General features: G+C 44.3%; 1 protein-coding gene across 2 annotated transcripts in view; it reads right to left on the reverse strand.

Moving 5' to 3' along the window:
• BRINP2 (BMP/retinoic acid inducible neural specific 2) overlaps nucleotides 1-17,406 on the reverse strand; it is a 110,191-nt gene that overhangs the window by 40,871 nt on the left and 51,914 nt on the right. For both annotated transcript variants that reach the window (XM_054693449.1, XM_037506420.2), the window contains exon 2: nucleotides 12,927-13,273. In XM_054693449.1, the coding sequence (XP_054549424.1) occupies nucleotides 12,927-13,195 (269 nt within the window). In that variant the 5' untranslated portion in view covers nucleotides 13,196-13,273. The remainder of the gene's footprint in view (nucleotides 1-12,926; nucleotides 13,274-17,406) is intronic.

A 17,406-nucleotide genomic window follows, 5' to 3' on the forward strand; every position in this document is an offset into this window, starting at 1 on the left:
AATGGGGAAACAAAAGATGGAAAGAGGAAAAGGACAAAGTAAATTGAAAAGCAAAAATATGAAAATGTTGAGAAGGAAATTCACAAGTGGGAATAACTCTATAGCAGCAATCAAGAATGACTTTATAGGTAGATGATATTTAAATGGGTTTGAAAGAGGAGTAGGAACTCAGCCAGCAGAGAAAAATGGAAAGAATTTTACCGGAAGAGGGAACAGGAAATGGAAAGATACACAGGACCTAGAAGAACCTTCTGTGTCTCAGTGAACCTGGAGAACCATCTGAGATGGGAACAAAGGATAAGCAGGGGCATAGTCAATGGCACAGGCTCAGGAACCATTGACTATTTGTTAAAATGCTGAATGGACAGATTTTGATGGAATTTTTCATACTTTCCAAATATTTTTGGACATAGAGGGACTAACAGAGGACTTTAGACAGGTTGGATTGGAAAGGAGAGAAAATCTAAGAAAAACAGGGGAAGAGGGAAGTAAAGATGGTTTTGAGATGGAAACCACAAAGTTCAAATGGTGGATGTGGATAGGGAAGAGGCAGGAGTTACAACACGCAGGTGGCTGGCCATGCCAGGAGGCATGCAATTCTTTGAGAAGCTGAGGAAAAAGTGAGGATTCCCCACACACATTTAATTTGAATGAAAAACCTCTATTCTCTCACCATAAGCCTAGCACACATTTCCCACTTTCCTTGAAGCACCAATACGTCCATTCAAGAATAGAATAATCCTGTTTTCTGAGGTGCGCTGGTGACCTAGAACCACCATCACTAATCTCCAAGAACTGCCTAGAAAGCAGCTAGAGAAGTCTGTGAAGAGAAAAATGCCTGATCTGAGAAACTCCAGAACGGTGAATGGATATTGATCTGTGACAAAATTCTTGAGTACTTTAAAAGATGAGCCAGCAAGCAACTCCCTAGGAGCCAGAATTGGTTCAGGAAGAAAATCTTATGTCAAGATAAATCTCTTATATTTTTTCCTTATGAAGAAAGATGGCAAGGAGAGAATTGGGAAAAAGAAACAAGGACAGCTTGAGAAAGAGAATGTGAGAGGAGGGAAAAGAACTTGTAGAGGGAAGTGATAGAGGACTAACAAGTCTAACTATTGGGGAGAATAATAACTGTCTTCAAATGTGTAGAAACCCGTTGTGAGGAAGAGGTGTTTAGACTTACCCTAGAGAAATAAAATAAAACAAGACCAATACACAGAATTTTGGGAAGAAAAATCTTTATCATGGTTGGGGCTGCTGAAAGATCTTTATCATGGTTGGGGCTGCTGAAAGATCTTTATCATGGTTGGGGCTGCTGAATGGAAATGGGCTTCAGTGAATTCCTCAGGACTGGAACTCTGTAAGCCAAGGCTGGTTGGTCGGCTTCTTAGGGATTTTTAGAATGAGGGTCTGCCCTGAGCAAGAAATAGGTGTTTTTAAAGTTTCCTTCTAAGTCAAAGATTCAAGTATCACTCAGCTCTGTTCTGCCATCCCACATCATCAGACTTCCTTGCACACCTCAATTGTGTCATTGAGGCTTTGGCCTCTGGTCCAAGGCCAACTACTAAATTTGTGGTTTTCAGATGTACTATTCTGTTCTGACAGTGCCATGCAGACACCAGAGTGAATACTGTCCTGCTCAGTGGGCGTAAAGATGTGCTATTAGCCTCCAGAATCACATTTCCTTTATCAGGCTCCACTTGAACATGAGTTTCTAGATAAAGGAAGCTTCCATTCAAGGGCTCGCACATCCTGCATTCCATGCCATGCCGTCTTTATCAGACTCACAGTTTAAAACATATGCAGAAACAGCTGCGCAAGAGGCTGGCTCTCTGCTAAAGTTTACCTCTGTTACTAGTAAACCAACTATGTAGCCTTTGTCGAGGGATCATTAGGTGTTTACATGCCTCTGTGGATCCAGGAGAACTCGGTCCCCGAAGAGTCTTCCTTCCTGTCCCTCCACCGTCACTAGTTTGTCCCCAGGTAAAGCACTTGCTCTCCTGGCACACAGGGAAAATGAGAATCCTCCCAGGCATGAGGGCTGCTAATGAAGGGCTTGGTGCAACACTGCTTCTGGCTACCTCATCTTTCTGCCACTAGGGCCTCAACCCTGCCAGGGAGACTTTTGCTCACTCTGAGTCATTCTGACACCCAAGATGTGTTTGTTCTTTGCAGGGAGAGGGAGAAACTGGCACGTTTCTGGTCTTAGGCAGGAGTCTGGCAGGCTGGTAGAACCAAGGAAGCATAATATAGGTGCAGAAGGGACAACATCTTTCCCATACCTGCCTCAGTTAGGATGTCTCCCCCATGCCTTCTCTGGGGATCATATCTCCCCCATTATCTGCCCCAGGTGTAGCATCTCCTCCATACTATACCCTGAGTCTGAGAGCTCTAATCTGCCCATGCCTATACCTACAAGTCATAAAATTGACTAGGTTCCAGCTTCTAGATGTCTTTCACTGCTCCATCTGGTCACATAGTGTACTCTGGATCAAAGGGAACCAGAAGCATGCACCACTCTTGACACTGTAAGAAAATCCAAATTGGCAAAGTATCCCAATAAGCAGAGATATTTGCAGCACCTAAGGTTTCTTCTATCTGGGCCTCCCTTGTGGCATAGGGGTTAAGTCTCAACACTATCATGGCTGCAGCCTGATTTCAATCCCCAGCTAACCCACATAGTGCAGCAGACCTCTCCTGTCTAGCTCCTGCTCCCCTCAGCAGTGTATTTCAGTAGATCTGCCTGTTCGGCTCCCTACTCTGTCTCTGGTGAATCCTCCCACCCCTCTGCACTTCTGGCCTATACCCCAGTGTTTCTATGCATAAACAAATAAAATAAATCTTAAAAAAATAAAGTTAAAAAAAGGTTTCTTCTGACTTTTATGACAATATTCCCTGAAATATCAGTCACTTCCACGTGGATATGTGTATGTATAAATCAGTAGCTATCTGATCCTAATGTCAAGGGCTAGAGAGTGACTTCACACTGAATTTTTATAAGCCATTGTCAGGCAAAAAATAAGATACTGCATTTTGAAAAGGGCATTAAGTGTTCCTCCAGTAGGGGATTCGATTTACAGAAATTCAATTTACACTGCACCCTTATAGAAATATACAGGGGTGGGCCTCTCCACTGTGGCGCAGCGGTTGAGCACTGGGCTGCAAAGCTGCCCGCAGCCTCTGCAGTGCTGGTTCAATCCCCGGCTGTCGGCGAGGGTCCCACATGGCGTGCAGACCTCTCCTGCCACACCCGCTGTTCCCCTCAGCAGTGTGTTTCGTCAGTCTGCCTGCTCTGTTTCCCGCTCTGGCTCTGGTGAATTCTCTCACCCTCCCGTGCTTCTGACTGTACCCAGTGCTTGTATAAATAAATAAATAAATAAATAAATAATAAATAAATAAATAAACAAATAAATAAATAAATCTTGAAAAAAAAAAAGAAGAAGAAATATACAGGGACAATGCAAAGCCTACACATGCAGGATTGGCTGTGAGTGAATTCTTCACAAAGATTCATCTGTAGTTTCCTCCCAGTAATGTTTCCCTAGAGCCCAAGTGCAGATGGAGAACTTTGGTGCAAGCAGAGAACTAGACGGTCTTTGAGTGGAATGAGCAACTGAAACCCATCTTCTGCACCCAACGATCTGCTGGGATGCCAAAGGAAGAGCAGGAAGAACAGAGAGCATACTGGTTACACTGAAGGCACCATTTCTCTAAGTGAGAAAAATCCTTGATTCAGACTATTTATTTGTTTCAATAATAATAATTTAATGGCTGGGTCCTCCATGGGTTAAGTATGGGTTAAGTGCTGGCTCCTCCTCTTACCAATCATGTGATACCCTCTAAAACTCAACATCTTCATCTGTAATAAGTATATGTAAAGGATATTGATCACTCTGGCTTTTCCTAAGAATAATTTAATGTACTCAGAGAGAGAGAGAGAAAGAGAGCGAGAACTTAGTAAATGTTGGATAGATGAACACTCAATGTTATTTATTATTATTATTATTATTATTATTATTATATATTCAATACGTGGTTGCTAATATATCATGGTATTAACGGCATTCTTTGCTTTCTTTCCCTAAGTAAAATAGAAACTTTAGCCAACTCACTTGCCCTCTCGGGACCATCTACTTTCCTTTCCCCCTTAATCCTTCTGTCTCAAGGGAAAATTGGGGAAATGGGAGAGAGCCTGCTGTCCCAGGGCGCAGGCTTCACAACTGGACTGTGCAGTGGCGATGCACTGAGGCCCTACTCATGCATGGCTGTCACCTTGGGGATACCAATGTCCTCCAGTGGACAGACCCTCAGAGGGGTTCCTCCTCCTGTTAGCTCACATGCTGCAGTCACCCTTCCATCCCTAGTATCCAGTGATGATTCTCCAGTTGCTTTACTTAGAATTGTCTCCAGTTGTCTCTATGTGACTCCAGGGATTGGAATCCTCATCTCGGACTCCACATCTGTAACTTCATTTCCAGCCCAGCTTTATGGTCAAAGGTCCATCCCACTTGGTCAGAATACCTGTGAGATCATTCACCTGATTCTAATCCTGGAGAAGAAGGTGAATGACTGACATAGGAACCAAACTCTGCACAACGGCATTTTTTTGTTGTTTCACAGACCTCAGCCCATTTCTAATCGCTGGCTCTCATTCTTCTTGCTGGGCAGAGCTCTCTGAGACCTGAGATGTGTCTCCTCCACAGTGGTGTCCCCAACACTTGTGTGGGGGTAGAGGGGGCACACACACAGATGCTCCATGAACATGTGCTGAGTGAATAAATACTCCCATATACAACTCACTGTCCTAAGCTCCACAGATTGAAATCATTTCTTTGTGGGAGATGTGAGAAGCCCTGAGGTGGGATAAATGTGGCTGAAGCCGAATAAAGAAAAAAAAAAAAAATTGAGGCTCCCTGACCCAGAAAAAGCTCTTCTTTTGAGATGGAAAAGAAAAAAAAAGAATAAGAAAAGGCCACATGATGAGCCAGTGTCCCTGTCTGCCAGCATCTGTGTCACGATGGCTTCTTGATGACTCCTACCTCACTCCTTTCTACAGCTACACATCGCTAAGTAGCAATTCATTCATGAATAAAATTAATTATTTCTCAAAGCAAAAATTAATCCTCTTTCTCTCTGCCTGACTACTTCAAAATCTCACTCCTGAATCTCATCTGAAAACAAAACAGACCTTGCCTTCTTCCTCTGGCTACCCTGGATTCTCCCCTCATTTTTTTGCCCAGTTTAATTTTTACATTTTCTCCTCACTGACCATCTTTGGAATCTTCTTTCAAGCCAGGGTGGATAACCTGGGTGTAGCTCCAAAAGACATGGAAAAAATTGAGACCACGGTCATTTGGTCCTGGGGGCACCTGGCCCTGGCACCTTGACAAGTCAGTCTGACGTGACATCCATGGACTAAATCTGTCCGTGGCACCGTGAGGAAGTACTAAATGTCTATGCTGTCACTGAAACTGGCCTGCTGAATTCCTGGAAATACATAGAACCCATTTTTTCTAATTTTTGGAAACTGCTAGAATGTCTAGCAGAGTGCTTTGCACAAAGGATGCTCCACAAATACTGTGAGAGGACCAAAAAAGCAAATGCATGGTGTGGGAGGCTTACCCAGAATTCAGTTTTGTAAGTATAAATGATTGTTTACACGTGTTGTTGAACCAGGAGCTTTATGCCACCTTAAAGCACTATCATTTTCTCACCTGGTAAATATACACATTCCATTTTTTCCAAGGTAGAACCAGAAGAAACTAACTGCTTTTTGTACTGTCTTCTTCAGATATGCAATTGCCTTTGCTTCATCTACCTTGCCCCTCATGTGGGAAAATAACATGTCCCTCTGGATAGAGCTTTTTGAAATTGCAGCCTGGAAGAAATCAGCATCTAAGAAATGGTTTTGGCATTTTGGAGGGACAAGATATGGCAGAAATAACAGCGGGTGACAACAGGAGAAGGAGTGACACAGTCTTAAGCTTCTTGATGTTGGCATTAGCCACGTGGGACTGGCTGCTTGGCGACTTGGTTACTTTGTGTTCTCATGCCTGTGGTTATATGGCTTCTGTGTCTACACCACCATTCCCCAGCAATCCACTAGAGGTTTCTGCCCACTCATCAGAGTTTGGATTATACCCCCCTTTAATTCCAGCTTTCCTTGACCTGGTTCTGCAGAGTGACCTAGCATTTTGTCCAAATGTACTTTGCTGTAGGTTACATCAGATCAAGAACTGTGTCCTCCTTGGGCATGGTTTATGAGTCAGACCCTAAATAATCATAAACACAGAACTGATGCTCAAAGAATACATGTTGATTGGCTATTGCTCATCTTATGCTCTGGAACTGTAGTTGCTTGTTTATGTGTTACCCATCCTTGCTGCTGTGAGCTGAAAACTTTCCTCCTAACAGGAGCTCCAGATAGGTCTGTGGCGCTGATGTGGCATTTTCCACATCAGAAAGGGAGAAATACTGTGCACAAGGACCAGGCTATGCAAGGCCTGATTCAAGGACCTACACCCTATAGGGCTGTCATCCACACAAATCTGGGATAAGATTGCTGGGGGAAGGCCTGATGCTGGCGGTGGCCTCCGTTACATGTGTCAGAGGTACTGTACACATAGCACTGAACTCTCCACTGGAGAGAATTTTAAACACTGCGCTCTGTCCTTCCTACCTCCTTGTTTTTGTGGGCTGAGAAACAGTACCTGTGACCAGAACTTCAGGCTTAGCATCGCCACATTTTTCTCTCATTTGAATCAAAATCCTGGTTTGTGTACCAGGATTTGTGTACTATCTTCCTTCCATCCCAACAAACCTCCTTGTTGAGATATAAACTGAGAAGTTCAGAGACCCACCGGTGTACTTGCGATGGCCCCTTCCCCAGATGAGCTAACCTCCTTCCCTGCCCACACCGTGAACCTGAGAACCGCGGCCCCCTAGTCATGCCTGCAGCCACGCGATAAGGTAGCCTTTTCCTGCCTCAGCAGCTGTAATGAATGCCCAGAAATCATTGGGATTTACCCAGGCCAACTGAGGTTGCCTTTGGTTGCTGTTTATTTATGTGGATTGTGATCTCTTAATTGGAGATGGTGCCTCTCCCAGGGTTCGCTGTTTATCCAAATCAGTATTTGTTAGTCCGGGAGACGTGGTCTGGGTGATAAATCAGCTCTGGAGCTCCTCGTGTGCAGCTTCCACAGCTGCTGTCTGCTTCCTCACCTCTCCCTCTCCCCAGAGGCCCCCACAGGCTGGTTCTAGGCCCTCCAGCCTTTTCTGCTTTTAAACTTTTCTCCCAGCTGCTGGATCTATTCTTACGCACGCATGTGCCTTGGCACTAATAACTCCTAAATTTAACCTCCCTTGACTACTATTCTATTTCCTTTGTAATGTCTCCTGTAAGTATTCTGTCTTCCCATTCCATCTCTGGCCTTTCCTACCCTGCCCTCTTCCCCATCTCCCAAGCTCTTAGCAAAATCTAATACAGTTCTTCTCAAGCTTTAATGTCATACTGTTCTTCTGGGGCTCTTGTCAAAAATGAGGTTTCTGATTCCATAGGCTGAGGTTCTGTCCCTTTTTACTGGCTCTCAAGTGATATTGCTGCTGCCCGTCCACAGAACACACCTGGGAGAGTATGGATCAAATATTTGGGATTTCCCTATTTCTCATTTCCCTGACGTGTAAGCTATTGCCAGCCTTTCCTGTTTTCATCATGATGAGTTCCCCAAGTCAATTGTTTTTTCTTAGGGTTATCACTTTGGTACCTGCTGAAAAATGCTTTTATCTTGTTAGCTGCCTTCATCCACCACATCATCTGTTTCCATCCCTGCCTGCCCTGCTGGATGTTTCCAGAGGCAATTGCTAAAGCACATTCCTGCCACAACACTGCCCATCTTTGGGGGTCACACCACTCTCAGTTTCCAACTTCTACTTTCATTCTCCAAATTTGCTAACTTTGCCCAGAATATGATGGAAATCATGCCCCTTTTTGTTAATAAAGGAATCTATTGAATTTCTTGTTGTTTGTTATTTTCTCCCCAAAAGACTTCTAATGGATTACAGACCTTTCCTTTCTAAAAGAGAGGCTGCTAGAAATGAAAATAATGATGGTTAAGGTCAATAATTTGCTTTCCTCCTACCCACCATACCATATACCCATTGTTCTGTATGGTTTCTAACTTTCTGTCTTAATTTTAATGTATTCTTTCTGAGTTTTAAGTGTTTCATCATAGTGACTTGGAGTTTTTCCAATCCCATGATTATCTCTCTATTAAAGCCTTAATACAAAAAGAAATTAAAAAAAAACAGACTGTTCATTACTTTGATTTGTAGCAAAGAAAGAATGGAACATTACTGTTAGAGTGTTTCGAGAAACCATATTTACATTTGCATCAGCTCAATTTAGGCGCCTGATTAGGTTGGGTGTTATGATGAAGATGTACTTACTAGTCACAGGGAAGTGGTGTGGTCTAGAGTAATGAGTAAGGAACTTTGAGTCAGGAGCCCTGAGTGCTATTCCTGGCTGTGACTGGCTACCTCTCTGACCTTGATCAAGTCTGTCTCACTGCCTTAGATCACTGCCTTAGACCCTAATAGCTCCCATCTGCCTCACAAGCTGCCATGACAATTGATAACCTGTATTGTATTGCATGTGGGCTATGGGGTAGAGAAAGGGAGGGAGCAGTCACAAATGGAATTGGCGAGGAGATTTCTGCTCCTGTACTTCTTCCCACTGGCCTATTTAGAGCCAGCATCTGAGAAGTGGGTTGATTGCTTGGATCTTGGTCTGACAGGACTTGAGGTCATGCTAAGAGATTGGTCCATGGGCTTTAAAAGCAAACCAGTTGGGTGAGATGCCTAAGGCCATTCTGTTACTGGGAAAGTTTAACAAGACTGTGTCATCTCTCTTCTTGATTGTTCATTTCCTCACTGGGACCAGAAATCTGGCAATGATTGGCCTCTCTAAGACATCCTGGGGAAGGCTTTTTCAGATGACAATACCTGGTTTTAGGAAAAAGATACCTGTTGTAACTCTAAAACCAGCTAACTTCCCTCTGGTAATCCATTAGACCAGAAAGAGTGTGCCTTAGGGAAGATTCTTTCATTCTTCAATTGAGTTTCTCTCCCAACAGAAAGATGAATTAAAGGAGGAGGTAAAGATTAATATGTTTTAAAAAGGAAAGCAAGAGAGCAATTTTTCCCTCTCTAATATAGGTTGTCAAATGCTAAGCTCTCAGCAGACAACATAACAAAGATAGCATGCCTGGCTCTTAACTCATTACCAATCCTGCATCAGCTAATATTTGTTGAGCACAACCTAGTTAAAATTGGTAATGCTTATTGAGCATTGTTCTAAATTCTCTACATCAATTTAATCATTTAATTTTCACATCAATCTACTAGGTGGGCACTATTATTGATGTTTTGATTTTATAAGTAAGGAAAATGGGCAACAAAGAAATTAATTTGTCCAATATATGTAGCGCGCTAATCAGATGCAGTTCCAAGAGAAGACCCCCAGGTTACCTGGCTCCAGAACTTTCACTCTGAAACACTTACACTCACATTAATACAAACTTGTACTGGAGAGAGCAATAATTTTTGATGGCTTGTGGTAAAAGAGGCCAGAGCTATTCTAGAATGACCAGTCACATCCCCCAAGTGAGCACACCTTGATACCCAAATAAGAATGGGTAGAATTTGGCATTTGACTACAACATTGATATACAATAGTTACAATCTGTTCACACAGCTGTAAGGAAGAGGGTCTCTCTCCTGATGTCAGAGAGAGCTTCATATGATCCTGCACCAAATATTTCAGCCTCATTGGAAAGTCTTCTCCGTCCCCACCATAGTTCATCCCCTTATATGGAAGGTACAAGTGGATACCATCTGATTTCTATGAGCCACTGTTCAAGACCCGATAGTTTCCAACAAAGCATGCCTGACATTTCTCTGTAAGCTTTTTCTTCCTTTGCCCTTCTGAACAAAATGCCCTTCTGATCATTGAGGATAACCTTCAATGTATATTTTTCCAGCTTGCTGTAACCTGCTCTAGTCAGAATAAGCAAGGTCCTGAATCTTCCAGAGGGATTTACCGCTAAAGGCATAGGGGTATAAAGGCATCCTATGCCTTTAGGGGTAAATCCCTCTGGAATAGCATTGAGTCCTGCACAGGCACCCATGGATCCACCATGTTGAGTCATAACTAAAGGCCACAATCCCAGAATGCTCCTGGAGCAGCCATGTATGACCATTCCAGTCACCCCACCACAGGGTCACAAATCAGATGCCTCATTCCTGTCAGAATGACTGGTTACTGTTTCCCCAAGTACAGGTTCATGTGCAATAACTGACCCCAGAGAAACAGAACAGCACAGTGTGAGAGCTTGTCACATTAAATGATCAGAAAACCATTACCAACTGATGGAACGGTTGATGGTGCAGAAGTGATTACAGACACTCCCCACGGGCCAGCTCCGAGCTGCCACCCAAGCGTTTGGTGGCTGCTGGGCTTGTGGCAGGGGCTTGATGAGAAGAAAAATCTATCGAGGGGAGAAGGAAATGGATGGTCTATTCCCTCTCATAACTTTAGCCTTTTGAAGTGGATGGTAGTGTTGGAATTCCCAACCTGACATTTCAGTTCCAATATACTTTAAAAATATATTGTCACTGATAACAGTGCTTCAGAAAGATTTGGGATAAACTGAAAAGTCTAAGGTAAATTAAATCTTGTTTTCCTAGACTGGAGGGATTCACTACTTAAACACATTCTAGGGTGGATTTTCTCCTTTTTTTTTTTTTTTTTGAGGGATGGAGAAAATAATTTTTTGTTAAAGAGATGTGTCACCCTGAATTTACCTAATGGAAAATTTGGGGAAGGGGCCTATATTTAGACTCATATATTTACTGAAGGTTGAATTAACCTCTTCCTTTCATCTGCTTCAACCTGAGCTGGTGTTCATTCAGATAGGCCCCTCCTAGGTGGGCCACACTAAGCCTCATAGCTCCTTATGAATTTCCACTGTAGTCATTGGAGGAAGGCAATAACCAGAGCCACCAAAGCAAAGATATGGGCACTGCAGTGCCTTCCAAGGCACTTCCAGGTATGATCCAAACTGGATCATACCTAGGGGTTAAGTCTCAGCACTATCACTGCTACAGCCCAAGTTTGATCCCCAACCAGGGAGCTAACCCATATATGGCAAAGCAGACCTTTCCTATCTCATCTGCTGCTGCTCCCTTCATCAGTGTATTTCAGTCCATCTAACTGTTCTGTTCCCCACTCTGTCTCTGGTGAATCCTCTTACCACCCCACCCCACCCCACCCGCACCTCTGGCCTACATCCCAGTTCTTTTATGCCAAAAAAAAAACACCAGACTGGATCTAAGCACAATAGAAGCAAAGTGACCCTGACAGGAGAGGCTTTCTAGGAGAGGGATTTTTTTTTTTTTTTTTGTATACCACTGCTCCCATAAAGTGCCAACACCTCAAATACCTGAACTTGTTCTTTGTCTGCCTCTGAGGGTGGGAATTATGTACTAGGTGAACTGCCCTATAAATGGTCATTCTCTTACCCTTTGGGAATCTTCCAATGCTTAATAACTTAAAACCTTACTTCTTAGATGACACACTAACCTGAACACATTGCATGGTTATTGCAGAGTAAAAAAAAACTCTCAAAAACAGGAAAAAACAGTTTCTAAATATAGTTTAAGAACCAAACCCTGGTGTCTAGACTTGGGAGCTAAGCCTGCCTACACTTTTCACTAGCTGTGTGCCACTGGTAAATTCCTTCGTATCTCTGGACTTATTTCCTTGATGTAAAAAAGGGGGAATAACTGTGCTCCCATCATAAGGTTGTCAGGAGGATAAGAAGAGTTAATGCATACCAGCATGCAAAGTGCTGTGTCTAGCGAGAGAGCCCAAAGGGGCTGGTTCACAGGTCTAGAAATGTATCTGCCAAAGAGTTAACATTAGCAACCTCTAGAAACTAAGATTGAGTGATTTTCTAGTTTTGTTTCTCTGTGTTTTTTTTTTTTATTTTTTTCATATTCTCTCTCCCCTCCTGCATTAGAAACTAACTTGTAATTACAAATGAGTGTCCTTGATGAAGGAAAAAAAAAATCAGTAAAGTTCCCAGGGTTGACAGGCAAAAGAGCACCATGACAAGGGGACAATGGGCAGAGGACTCCAGGGGCAGTGTGAATACAGGACGCATTTGCAAGAGCCCTGTGGCTCCGACGGTTGCCGGAGGTAAGGATTTAGAAAATCCTTCTGCTTTTGAAGTGATGGTCCAGCAGCTGGAATATGTGCCTGGTTTATCCCACATTTGATAGGCCAGGCAGGGCTCACATTAGATTTCAGCTTTGATGCTCCTGGGTATGGACCTAAGGGGGCCACACAGACCATTCCGTGGGCAAAGCCAGCTGAGGCTGTGGTGTTGATAGGGCGAGGGCAGGCTCATTCCTGAACTTGCACAGCTCCCCAGACCTCTCAGACAGGAGCCCTTCCTTCATTTGCATGTCTAGGTAATTACAACTCATAAAAGTATCTAACCCATTAGTTAAAACCCGGCCCCAGCATTTGACTCTGACCTCCTGCAGCAGCCTGGGCCACACGCTGCCTCCATGCCGCCTGATTTGTCCTCAATTTATAAGCAGCACAACCTATAAATAGAAACCCTTTTGCTAAGTTCCCCAGGAGGCATCAGCAGGTTTTCCAGCTTGTATGTTTTCTTTTCTTTTTTTTTTTTTAAACCAACATGGTAGGCTTATTTTCCCTGCCTTCTGCCCCTCTAGCTCACCTCTCGTTCCCGGTGTGGGCATTCCAGCTGGCTTGTGGTTGGGGCCCCCGCACATGGGCCAGGCATGCCCAGATTGAGTTCCAAGAGCAGCCCCTGTCTTGGTGAGGAGTCCCCACTCACCTGTAGATCCGGTACCTGGTGGTGAAACCCTGGCGGTACCGCTCCATGAAGTCAGCATACTCCTGTGCGCGGTGGAAGGGCCCCCGGTCCGTGAGCAGCCAGTCCAGGGGCGGCTGGCTGGCCGAGGAGGCATGCTGTTCGGGGACCACAGCGGCAGCCGTGGCCGAGACAGCCAACACCCAACCGGGGAGGCCCAGTGCCAGCAGGGCTGCCCATGGGGCTGCCGCCGGCCAAAGCCCTCTAAACCGAGTGCCACACTGCCACCTCATGCTTCTCCCGGGAGGTTGGTGTCTTCATTCTCTCGCCACACTCTCCCCCTCTGTGCTGCTCCTCCAGGGCTCCTGGAACTAGAGAACAAGGAGATGGGTCAGTGGATCACCCAGGGCAGCGCCCCTCCTACAGAGCCCTCATCTTAGTAACCCATTTTCAGTCCAGGCATCGAGTGAAGTGCTGGATGTGCATTGCATTTAAGTCTTAAAATAATCCTACAGGAAGCACCATTGTCAACATTTTACCAATGAGATGAGGGTTAGTAAGATGAAGAAAAGGTGCTTTAAGTTCATGCAGATTTCAGGTGAAAGAAACCAGAATTTTGAACTCTGGTGGTCTGACTCTTAGCCTGGATAGTATGTTACTCCAGTGTTTCTGTGTTCACAGCCTCAAAGCTGTGGACCTTTAGAAGGTCCACACCTTTAGAAGCTCTTTATTTTCAGGTGCGCAGCATGCCCATTTCTCACATAGAAAACTGGGGCAGAGAAGTTGAGAAATCCCCTCACTGCTCTGAAGCTGGGTGTCCTTGGGTGAATCACATCCCTTTTCTGGGTTTACTTTTCTCTTACAGAAAATAGAGATTTGTGGGGCCTCCCTAGTGGTGCAGGGGTTAAATACACAGATATAAAGTTATCACCAGCCACTGCAGCACGAGTTTGAGACCTGGCTCGCCAGGGAGCAACCTATATGGCACCGCAGACCTCTCCTGTCTTGTTCGCTGCTCCCCTCAGCAGTGTATTTCAGTCAGTCTTCCTGTTCTGTTCCCTGCTGTCTCTGGTGAATCCTCTCACCCCCCCCCCCGCACCTCTGATCTACACCCCAGTCCTTGCATACATAAATAAATAAATCTTTAAAAAAATAAGAAAATAGAGATCTAACTAAATATTAGTAAGCCCTCTCTAACTGTGAACAGCTGACCCATTCTTTTACAGAGGGCAATGAGGGGATGGAGTGAGAACAGGAAATCAAATGGCCTGGAAGCTATCATTAGAGGAGACCCAGGCATAAAGGATATCAGTGTGTTCTCTCTCCTCACCATGCACCACGCAAGGCCCCTGAGGGCAGAGCTGTGTCTGGCTCTTGTAGCCTCCTATCCTAGCTCCTAAGAGTGTACAGCCAGCCTTCAAAATACTTCTGGAAGCAATGAAGGAGTGCATTCCTGCTCTCTCTGATTTGGAGGGAAAGTGCCAGGAAAAAAGTATCTTGTTTCTTCAAACTCCTGGCTGTCCATGACATGTCACAGGTGCTTGATTACCAGTGTCTGCATTTTGTCTAGGGATAACCATCACTCAGGCAGATGTAGGGGGCTGATTTTATACTGTGGGGGTTCTTACAATTGCATTCATTTTTCAATCTCTAATTTCTAACACATGCTGTGAGAGTCTTGCCCATCTTCTTTTGCCAGTGCTACTTCAATGTGTTCTAGGAATGACTTCCAACCCCCAGCACCTGTAGTTTGTTTCTTGAGAATGTTCCCTGACTTCTAAAACCCAGAAATAGGCTCCCTGGGGATGCAGCAGGGGGTGTTAATTTCCTGGTACTTTGGCTCCTGAAAGGGCAGGCAAAGTGGGCTTCAGAATTCAATTGATGCCCACTTCTGGAGTTCCCCAGGGAACTCTGGGATGGCTCCAGTTCAACTAAACCATAGACTTTCCTTGGATTAATGTGCACCCTGAACTGGCTGCTCAGAGGCTGGGATGATGTACTAATCCTGGGTATTCCCTGTCTTGGTCTGAGATCCAAGCCTTGGCATTTGCACAGGATGCTTTCCCAAGAGTTGCAGTCTCTGCTTATAAGGATGGAGGTACAGCAACATGAGTGCCTGGCCTTCAGTCACTCCTCTCCTCCACTAATAGTAGATTCTGATCACCTACTATGTGCTGGGTGATTCTGAAAAGTTGACCCATTAATTCTCAGAGTAACTTTGTTTGTAGAGGCATTATTATTATAAGCTTGGGACTCAGAGGAGTTGGATGAGGAAGATGTGGAGGTAGCATATGAATGTAAATCTGACTCTAAGTCCAGCCCTTGCTAAAGAATGTTGTGCTAGGGCCTCCCCAGTGGCGCAGCTGTTGAGCGCTGGGTTGCGAAGCTGCCCGCAGCCTCTGCAGCACCAGATGGATCCCCAGCCACTGGGCGAGGGTCCCACATGACGCGCAGACCTCTCCTGCCACCCGCTGCTCCCCTCAGCAGTGTACTTCATCGGTCTGCCTGTTCTGTTCCCCACTCTGGCTCTGGTGAATTCTCTCACCCTCCCGCACTTCTGACTATACCCAGTGTTCATATAAATAAATAAATAAATCTTAAAAATAAATAAAAATAATGTTGTGCTAACTGAGGAGCTTGGGCAGGCAGAAAGACAGACCCTCACTTAATGAACTGGTTGACACAGGGGCTGGAAGAAGAAGAATGAGGCAACACCTGCCCTACTGGATCCTAAACATTGTAAAATTCCAATAACTAAAATAGGTAATGCTGGAACACAGATCAATGAAATAGGATAGATAGTTCAGAAATGGACCTTATTATTCTTATGGAACTTAATATGTTTTAAAAAGCATTATAAACTAACGGGGTTGGGGTAAAACATTTTATAAATCATATTGAGAAATCAGTTCCAGAGGGATTAAAAAGTTAACTATAAAAAATAAAACCATAGAAAGTAGACAAATCCCTAAGTTTTTATAATAAGTCTAGATTACTTTTAAATCAATGGGGGAAAATGTCATAAACTACAAAGAGGAATCAGTTTGTAAATGGGGGGTAATATGATGAGGATTCCCAAAATATTTCTCATTTAATCATCCAGGCATTCATTTATTGAGAAACATAAATTGAGGACTCCCAAATGCCAAACACTATGTGAAGCCTTGACAATACAAAAGCAAGTGTTCTTATATTATCTGAAACACTGCTGTTAGTGATTAACTCCTCTTATAAAACTTTTGGGTTTTATTTTTTTATTTTTAATTTTTTTAAAGATTTATTTATTTCTACATACAAGAGCTGGGGGACAGGCCAGAGGTGCAGGGAAGAGGATTCACCAGAGACAGAGTGGGGAACAGAACAGGCGGACAGACTGAACTCGTGCTGTAGTAGCTGCGGACAGCTTCACAGTGCTGAGGCTCAACCCCTTGTGCCACCAGGGAAGCCCCAAAACTGTTCATTTTTAAAGGCATGCTGATGAAGGGAAATGGAGGGTGTTCATTTTGGAGATCAGGGCTACTTGATACAGCAGGCCCACATAATGAACATAGGGAAGACATGCACAATGGTGGAAGAACGCTATGGAAGGCAGGATCTAAAAGACACCTGAGATTGCTATGTCTTTCTGGGCATGCCCTGTATAATCCCCTTCCTTGTGAGTGGGCAGGACCTATACTGTGATGGGCTACAGCTCCCATGATCAGATCACTATTCCACTGACTTTGAATTAATCAAAATGGAAAGTACCTGGGTGGGCATGACATAATCAGGCAATTTTTTTTTTTTTTTAAGTCTGAAAAGTCAGAAAGACAAACTCCTGCTGGCTTGGAAGAAAGCCAGCAACCATGCTGTGACCTGTCTCGGGGGACCATGTGGCAAGGAACTACAGATGGCCTCTGGGAACTGAGCAACACCAGGGTAAGAACATGGGGACTTCAGCTGCACCATCACAAGAAAACAATTCTACCAATAACATGAGGCTGGAAACACACCCTGCGCCACACAGAAGAATTTCTTTCTGGCTGCCATCTTGGCCTGTCTGGTAAGACCCCGAGCAGGGGGCCCACCTAACCGTGCCTGGACTCTTGGTCCACGGAAACTGTGACAGAGTAAATTTGGGTTGTTTTCTACTACTAAGTTGGTGGCAACAGCAAAATAATACAAATACAAATACACCGTTCTCCTATCTGTATAAGGCCTGGCCTGGAGATGGGGTTCTTGTGCTCCCAGAAACCCGGCTGTTATCCTCGGCATGAGAAAAAGCTGGCATGGCTTGAGCAGAGCAATTCTGATCACAAAATCTAACCTCCACAAAAAAATTGTGATCACAATTCTGATCACAAAATCTAATTCTCCACAAAATCTAACCATTTCCTCTGAATCACACCACACCCACCTCCCCTCCCGTTGGAGACCAGGTCTTCTGTTTGGTATTTCCAGCACACACACCGAACAGGTCCTCAACTATGTGTAAGGAATCAATTCCTTGTGTTCCATGGAGGCA

This window comes from Talpa occidentalis, unplaced genomic scaffold, assembly GCF_014898055.3.
Source record: "Talpa occidentalis isolate TD23 unplaced genomic scaffold, MPIMG_talOcc4v2.1 talOcc4.12, whole genome shotgun sequence".
Taxonomy (NCBI): domain Eukaryota; kingdom Metazoa; phylum Chordata; class Mammalia; order Eulipotyphla; family Talpidae; genus Talpa; species Talpa occidentalis.